The sequence below is a fragment of the Papilio polytes genome, unplaced genomic scaffold (assembly GCF_000836215.1).
Source record: "Papilio polytes unplaced genomic scaffold, Ppol_1.0 DF823835.1, whole genome shotgun sequence".
Classification (NCBI taxonomy): domain Eukaryota; kingdom Metazoa; phylum Arthropoda; class Insecta; order Lepidoptera; family Papilionidae; genus Papilio; species Papilio polytes.
The window spans coordinates 357,220-366,482 of NW_013525369.1; the positions used below are offsets into that span (position 1 = coordinate 357,220).

Below are 9,263 nucleotides of genomic sequence, written 5' to 3' on the forward strand. Positions count from 1 at the left end.
CTGGTCGCCATTTTGACAGGGCGGAATTTAAAAAAAAGTAGACTTAACTACATATTGTTTGAAGCCCACTGTTTTAAGACACCAAACCCTTTAACTTCCAAAAAAAAACAATAAACATATGTAGGTCCAGTACAAGTATATTTTCACTTCACTTGTTCTTGAATGGTAGTGGAAAAACGTCATTATAACATTTTTCGCACGTCATTTATGGTCTTTAAATTGGTTAGAAAAAATGATTACGAAATTTTTTATCAAGTGAAAAGTTCCCATAACTTTGTCGAGAATCGACGTGGCCTGTGATCCATTATAAGGGAACTTTTAAGAACTTTTACCATCAATTGCCAACTGCAAGTTCGTCAAACTTTCCTCATTGTGCTCGAAGACGACTGGAAAAGTATGGCCAATTATTATTGTGACCCTCTTCGATGGAGCCAAAGTGGGTCGATCCATCAATATTTCATACGACTTCGCCCGTAGGAAATTAAAAAAATAATTAAAAATATAGCCTATGTTACTTATTGATAACATAGCTTTTGAATGGTGCAAGAATACTTGATATCAGTCCAGAGGTTTTTGACTTAATTCAATACATACAAAAATACAATACTTTTTTATCTTGATATTGCGTAGACGATGTAGCGGGTCACAGCTAGTTGTGTTAATAAAATTTATCTCCAATATCTATACTTCTATACAATATCTTCTATACTATTATAATAAAGCGTAAACACACACTTCTTTGTTGCCTAAGATGTTAGCAATTACAGCATATTTTGGAATTATTACTTTTTTTATTTATAAAGCCCTACACTTACATCACGCTTTAGGCTATATATTTTCACTCCATTAAACTTAGGGGCTAAATATTTTGTATAAAAATCCTAACGTGGGAAAGAGACCATAAGTTGCTGCCAACATCAAGGAAGCAAGGTTGTCATCATGTCATGTCATTTTGATATTTGCAATTGATAATTTGACACATGTAAACAATAAAACAATTTTCATAATGTCATGCGAATGAAGTCGCAGGGGAACGGCTAGTTTAATTTAAAAATACGGGTCAGCTCGTTGTAATTTTCAATTTTTTAACATAAACTTCAAGTATGCTTGACTTTCCTTTAATTTGGGGCGTGTACGCAAAAGAAACAATTAGTATGGCCGAGGGAAATGAAAAAAATATTATAAAGAACTCCGTGCTCCCTTTTTCTTATTAGACAAGCAAAGGAATTACTTACTTTGCTCATTACGTATTTAATACAAAAGAAATAACATATATAAACTGTGTTTTTTAAAGAATTTTATTCTTTTACTCTAATTTCGTTTATTATCTCATAAGGACCGATTTTGTTTGTGGACAAGCATTACAAAGTAATTGGATGGCCATATTGCTTTAATATTAATGTAATTTTGTAGACGTTTTCTTAAGAAACCGTTCTTCTTAATATTATTAGGGTTTTTTTACTCTTTATTACGTTCCAATTTTTTTTAACGGGAAATTTCTTTTTAGAAAAGCTGTTATTAAGCTACACACTTACAGTTTGAACTGAATGTACGAGCGTAGATACAATTTTAAATGTCAACTTTACTGTACAGTTCTTAGTTTTGATTATACACGTCAGATTTAACTGTACAGTTGGACTGTTCAATTGAAACTGAAGGTGTTTATCGGAATTCACACAGTTAACGACTAGTTTTAAGTATTACTATGTGTATATATATTATTTGTAGGGTTAACATTTATTTTCTGAACTTTCGCATTTATAATATTAATAAGAGAGAAGTAAGATTTGTTTACTATAAAAATAAATTTACTGAATAAAACAGAATACTCTTTAATATGGAAAAACCTGAAATAGAATATTAAATTCTATTTATAACAGAAATAGCTTACCTAATTCCGTTCACAAATTCATTTTCAACGTGGGCAAGTAAATTTAGATATCAGGATAATCTTCAACGCCGTTATTTTTTCCTAACATTTTCCCAAAAGGAACGGATATCTTTCTCCGATATTTATTACTGTAGACCCTCTTTCTACAGGTTGATTTAAATCTCTAAAGGATATTATCTTAATTGCCTTTAACCTCGTATATGTAGGTTATCCTAACGGGATCCATAAATTTGTTGTTAATAGTATGAATCTAATTCACATGTTTAAATTATGAAGTCTAACGAGAAAAAATTTGTATGACTATTTAATAGCATTTTTAATCTATTTGCTTCTAACATATCTATGCTATGTTACCGCAAATTTGGAACACCAGTGACGCCATTTTGACAGCGCGGAATTAAAAAAAAAAGTAGCCTATGACATGCCCGTCTATGTCAGCTGCCTTTCAGCGAAAGTCTGGTCGAAATCGACCCAGCTGCTACGGGGATTACCCGGAATAAACGCAGCTTGCGGACAAACAGACATGAATTTAAATGCGATTTGTTATTAGCAACCCAATTACATCTTATATGTATAGATTAAAAATCAAATATTTTACGAGGCAGAAAAAAAAACAGCAAGATCCAGGAAAATTAGTTATCAAATAAAATCAGATTTTTTGTGGAACATGTGGTCATATTTTCAACTAACGTTATCTATTAAGTTGAAAAAAACTGCGCAAAAAGTTAACAAACTACGTAGTGGGAAATTACAGGATGGCGTGCGGGTATTTATTAAAAGATTACGGTTAAGCGCGCATTTCAATAAAATTTATTAATTTTTAAATACAGATCTGTAGACATGAGTATCTCTAGTTTTATAGACATTATTACAAATACTTATGTATTTGATACAGTGTGGCCATATGATCGACTATTATTATCCATTTTATTATCTGCTAAATCTAAAATTTAGATTAGATTAGATTCTGAATACTGCTAACACCTGCCAATATTGAATAGCAACAATACCTTAAATTACTTCTCATATTACCTTTCATTCAAATAGAGATAATTTAATTTTAAAACTAGAATTTTTAGTCCCGTGAGATCACTGTTATAACAAATGTATTTACAAGGGCCTCGTAAAAAGTGAAACTAGCTTTACGCCCTTCAACCTTCAAGTCAAATAGCTTGTAGCTTGTCTACAATTAACTTATAGACTGTGTTTTAGATTCTGGAGGGGACGGCGCGTACGCAGTCCCCACTACCAAAAATTACGCGTCCGAGTTATCCGCATTAGGGATAATCGCAGGGGTCAACACAACCGCAGTGCAATGGAGGGGCCTCGCCCTGGGGGAACCGCCTACTTGATCACGGTAGCCCCTACGCCAGGTAAGTATGATTTCCAAATACCGGCCCGCTTGGGTCATTCACTTCGTACAATTCACAATATCGCGTTTCAACAACACATTGTAAAGCACAACCTAGCGGTCACTTCATGAAACAAAAACATATGTCAATAGATGGCGCCCTTTTTAATTTAAGTGAAAACGTTTAATGTGCGCGTTATATAACTTTTATTTCATTTTACGTTACTTTTTTCTCAATAAGTCTTGTAAAACAGAAATGTTTGGCCCAATTTTCATATTTGTAACACTAGCAAATAGCAACATTATACTTTCACTTGACACCTTATGATGACTGATGATAGTGACAATGACATTTGTCATTTGATGACACTCATGTCGTGATTTGTAACAAAGTATGAATATTTTAATTTTCTCGTTAAATTTCTTTTGATCCACTAAATTCACATATGTAATGTCTTTATTCGACACCGTCGTTTTCAATTCATCGCTTTTTGAGGCTTTGTATCTTCAAGTTGAAGATACTTTGACCTTCGCAAAAGACTTTTTTGGTTCCTGTGTTTCGTCGTTGCCGGTTGAAAATTTACCAAAAACACTTGTGAATTTTGGTGAACTGTCCTTGTACGACGATTTAGCCGAAGTTTTTTATTTCAACGAATTCCAATTTCTATTACTCAAGACTTTTTCATTAATTTTATTGTTCACGTTGTTATTGATTTTTATTTCTTGGCGTGTTTATGGATCGCGTATTTCGGAACGATTTATGAAACCTGGTGAGTTAATGGCTTTATAATATTACAAACTATTAAATGCAAATAAGGTAACTTACATAAGTCAAATTGAAGACATTTTATCACTGTCTTTGTTTATTTCTTGTTTTTTTTCTTAATATTTTTGAGTCATACAAGATAACATTATCTTATCTACAGCAACATCAGCAACAATAGAACAACTAAAAGAAAGTGTATCAAAGTTGAAATTGCCTAAAGAACACACCCCAAGAATATAAACATGGCTGACAAAATAATGAAATTCTTTCAAAAAAAGAAGGCAGATGCTAAATTCAAATTAGCGGGTCCGGGGCACAAGCTTACAGAATCTACCAGCCAGAGTTCTTCTGAATCATCAAGAAAGGAGGTGCCAGTTGTAAAACGGTCAGGGCTGTCCCAAGAGAGTAAAGTTGCAGCTGAAGCGGCTTTAGCTAGGTTGCAACAGAAAAGAGACAACCCTGCATTTAATACTTCACTTGCAGCTATTAAGGTAATTTTGTGTTTCTACATTCATTTTAGCAAAAACTGTAATAAAACATTGTGAGCTACTCATTTAGCTGCTGAGCCATGAACTGATCTTTTAAACTGATACAGAGCTGATCACAGATCAAAGCTAAACATTTGTTTTTTATTATATCAAGCTGTATTTTATATATGTATAAAGAGTGTTGGTGGCTTATGGGTTTGAGCACTTGACATAATCCACGGGTCCTGGGTTTGAATCCCCCATGTAATGTGATTTTCGAATTTCAAATGTCCATAATTTACCTGATGTTATTATGGAGAAAAATTCAAAGATATGTGTGAAGTCAACCAACCCGCACTTGGCCAGTGTGGTTGACTATGGCTTAGTCACCCTAATTTAGGGTGGGCACTGACCCCCTATGAGTATGGTGGTACTATTTTTATTAAATGTGAGATATTACTTTTAGGCGCAAGTAAGAAAGGAATTAGAAAATGAAAAGTCCACTGAGACTGAAAGTACACATTCCATTCCGCAACGAAAGAAGTCCATGGAACAGGAAGTTGATGTGCCTAAGAATTATGCTACTTCTGGTGTTTTCTTTAAGTATGTATTACTATATTTTTTACTATACAATATCTTGTATATCTATACTAATATTATAAAGAGGGAAGGTTTGGATTTTTGTATGTATTCAATTCACGTAAAAACTACTGAACCGATTTCAAATATTCTTTCACCATTAGAAAGGTAATTTAGGTATGAGTAACAAGGACTATGTTTTTGTTATTTTTTAATTTCACGCGGACGACGCCGCAAGCAACAGCTATATCGTACATATATTCTAGTAATGTGACTTAGTGGTTAGTGGACTAACAACCCTAATCAATCAACTATTCCTACCCTTTTCCTAAAAGAATTGGGAAGGCGAAGTGTATTTGACCAAGATGAAGAAATAGTATAATCCAGTCCATGAAAAATAAATCAATTTTCGTGAACATGGTGTGTTTGTGTTGCTTATAATGGGAATCCAATTTTTGTCTGTCTGCCTGTGTTTGTTTTGTTCTATATCTATATTAATAATATTATAAATGTGAAAGTTTAGATGGATGGATTGTTTAATATTATTTATAGCCTAAACTGAATGGATCTTGGTGATTTGGCATATAAAGATAGTCTGAAACACATAGGATACTTACTTCTGTTTATTTTTAATACCATGCTGATGGTGTCGCGGGCGGAAGCTTCTATATCTTCAAAAGGGCTAAATTGATTTTACCGAGATTGAAGGGAAAGTAACTGATATATGCTTGTACATTATAGGCCTATTTTTTAAATCCACACTGATGAAAATTGTAGTAAATGTTTTTAATTTCAGATGTCCACTAATAAGTAATGAAATCTTACCTCGAGAAGAATGGAAGAGGAACATAAAGAGTTTTCTGTATGAACAGTTAGAGGAAGAGAGAGGTCTAGCCGCCTGTCTCATCATACAGTCCTGTAATAACAATAGAGAAAAGGTCTGTAATACTTGTATTGTAAATTCATTATAAAACAGTGGTAGAGCCCGCTTTAACATCTTTGCACTGTGCTGGTTTGGTCACCATTGACCACAACAGACGTGAAGTGGAAGCAATTCCACGTACAGTCTAATGAGTGTTGTGCGAGAGGCCTAATTCTAGTACCTTTCCCTGTCCACCCTGTTCTTTTAAGGGAAGTATGAAAAGAGAAAGTTTATTTGGCAGTGGAGGAGATGCTTAGGAAGTTGACATTTCCTCTTTATGTGAGTCTTATCCAGTCATTAAGGGTAGGCAATGCATCAATTGCATATGTCATTTTGGCCAATTCAGGTGTCCTCTTGTCCGTTTACCACCTTATTATTGTTAGGAACAAAATTAGTACCGTGCTGTAGAGTTGGCGCAACACTAGATTATCGGCATAAACGTCACATCCCTAGCTGACAACTGTCAATGTCACTAGAAGTATGGATAGATTGGCGCGCATTCAGAGTCTGGCGAGAAGTATTGCTCTGAGTTTAAAGCGACAGTATCAATTAAATAAGTTGTCTAAAATTATATAAAAAAAATCTAGGATCCCTAAACAATGTGAAAAATCTGCCATACGATCCTCATATTTTTTTTTTACTAGCTATTTGTAATTTGTATTTGTAGCAATAAAAGCCCTATTTATTTATTTGTTTGTTTATGTTTATTGTATTGTTTATTAGTCAAAAGTTAAGTCAGGATTTAGTTTTGGTGGTTTTTTAGCGGTTACCATGGTAAATTAAAAAAATATTGTTGTTTACAGATTGACACTTGTGTAGAAACACTTTGCAAATATTTGGAGAACATTGTTACTTACCCGGAACAGGAGAAATATCAGAAAATACGAATGTCCAACAGGTAATTATTTATGTAAATATTAACATATTATTAGTTACTTTCTGGAGTCTTTGATTCACAATATATTCTGATTTTTTAAATTATTTGATTACATATTTCATGTTAAATTCGAAAATTTTGAAGAATGTTGAAGCGAGAGATATTATAAACTAGCTGTTGCTCGCGACTTTGTCCGCGGGAATTAAAAATGTAGCCTATGTTAATAAGTGTTTATGTCGCTTTTTAATGGTGAAAGAATTTTTGATGTTTACTATACCCAGTAGTTTTTGAGTTTTTTTAATATCTCAAAAATCTAAAAATACATTTCTTTCCTCTTTACAATATTAGTATAGATAGTAAAGATATTGTTTAACTTGAATATTTGTTATTTCAGAGCATTTTGTGAGCGTGTACAGCCAATAGAGGGAGCGTTAGAACTGTTGTTAGCGGCTGGCTTCAGAGAGGAGACTTTACTCAATCCGGAAGGAAATGAGGAACAATACATGGTGTTCAAACAGGAAAATGTACCTTCCATTGAAAGTTTAACGGTAAGATACACATAATTCATTTCTATTTATTTATTTATTGTAATTAATTTACACAAAGAAAAAACAATAAGTACCCCTTCAAACATGCAATATAATGAGTACAAATTAAATTTTATAAATTCAATTTTTTTTTCTTTTTGAAAGAAAAATAATATATTTATTAATAAATTAAAATACATATATTTATTGATTTTCTGAAAACATGCATTGTCAACTTAAGTGAACAATATCGTTATAAGTTATTTAATACTAGTAATTTAGTTAGTAAGTATTCAATTTCAAACACCATACGGTTAAAATGAGAAAAATGAAGTAAAATTTACTGTCTACGGATTGTAATACATTCGGCTCGAAGGACCATTGAATAATCTACTATATGGGTACTATATTTATTTATGCACTGAAGAATATAATTTTTAAGATCGTCGGTGGCTCAATGGTACTACACTTGTAATCTATAGATTCTGGGTTCGAAATATAGATTACAAGTCAAGTGCTTAAACCTCTGAGTAAATGCAAGTTGATGATAAATTTAACTTAATTTAGGTGTTTTAGTGATGATTGTGAGTGGAGTGTGGTTGTGTGCAGACGTTGATAGAAGCGCTGCGCAGCGCGGAGCCCGTGCGGCTGCAGCTGGAGCGCGGCGCGCGCGTGCTGCTGCCCTCGCAGGCCGCGCCGCGCCCCGCGCTGCCCCCCGACTTCTACACCCTCTCCGCTGACGAACTCAGGAGGGAGCAGCAGCTGCGGTAACTATACACCAAAGTAAACACTAGCTTTCGTATAGCGGCCGGCAAACATCTTGAACAATACATTTGGTAGCGCAGAAGTCGATTTTACGGTCTTTTAGCGGGGCAAAGAGGACGCTTGCTATTGGTTAATCAGTCGGCCTTTGCCTCCCACTTCTTTCACCATGTACCGTTTGCTCCCGAGTACACTTATGTTGACCCAATTTCATAATATTTCTAGTTTTTTTTTCTGTTCTTATTGTTGAGTTGAGTTTTGTATTGTTAAGTTTTATTTGATTGTTATTGTATTGATTTTTGTGTTGAGTTTGCGACGAAAGAGTAACATTGTTCTAAAAAGACAAGCCAGGGAAATGGTATGTATATTGTTTCATGAAACATGAATCATCTAAAGGAATGTAAATCCCGGTAACTGCCCTCAAGTTTGATTTAATTTAACTGGATCGTGAAAACATTAATATAACTAACGACGTAATTAACTTAAACAATCAGGGCCACTGTCGCCGGAATGGCGCGCAATTCCAATACGTCTGAATGACATTGACAGCTGTCAGATAGAGATGGGACTTGTATGCCAATAAGTTAGTGTTGCGCTCATTACTTCTTGAAATGTGTTTCTGAACTACATAACATGAGTTTTACTCATTTTACTTAGCTTGCTAATGAATCACTAGGTTATGATAGATTAAATGGAAACTTCAGCAACCCAGTATAAGCAATGTTAATTTTAAAATAATTTAAGTACATTAAGTAAGATCTAAGTGTTATTTTTTATATTTATCCCTAGATTTAGATTAAGTTTTCTAGTTGTGAGGTTGTGACCGAGTGTAACATTAAGTACACAATTTTTTTTCTTCTACTATTCTGTTAAACTGCATGTTATGTTTTTAGGATTCGTTAGTACACCGAAGAGCTGAAGTGAGGACACATGTCGAATGAGTTCCTTTTCTTTTTTTTTTGAATAAACTTATTTCTTTCTTTCTAATTCTACAGTGCAGTACTGATATTCTTCACATTAGTTATAAATCTTTTTTTTTATAAAATAAGGTGGCAAACGAGCAAGCGGACACTTGAATCCGCCAAAATGGCGAAGCGACCACTGCCCATAGACATCCGCAA

The 9,263-nt window shown here is 33.8% G+C and overlaps 1 protein-coding gene across 1 annotated transcript in view; it reads left to right on the forward strand.

The window, feature by feature from the left end:
* Positions 1 to 4,169: 4,169 nt before the first annotated feature.
* LOC106103245 (UBX domain-containing protein 6) overlaps positions 4,170 to 9,263 on the forward strand; it is a 6,603-nt gene continuing 1,509 nt past the window's right edge. Inside the window, 7 exon segments of the mRNA XM_013282944.1 lie at positions 4,170 to 4,499; positions 4,942 to 5,078; positions 5,851 to 5,992; positions 6,780 to 6,874; positions 7,248 to 7,401; positions 7,990 to 8,227; positions 8,394 to 8,412. Coding sequence (XP_013138398.1) covers positions 4,251 to 4,499; positions 4,942 to 5,078; positions 5,851 to 5,992; positions 6,780 to 6,874; positions 7,248 to 7,401; positions 7,990 to 8,227; positions 8,394 to 8,412 — 1,034 coding nt within the window. The 5' untranslated portion in view covers positions 4,170 to 4,250.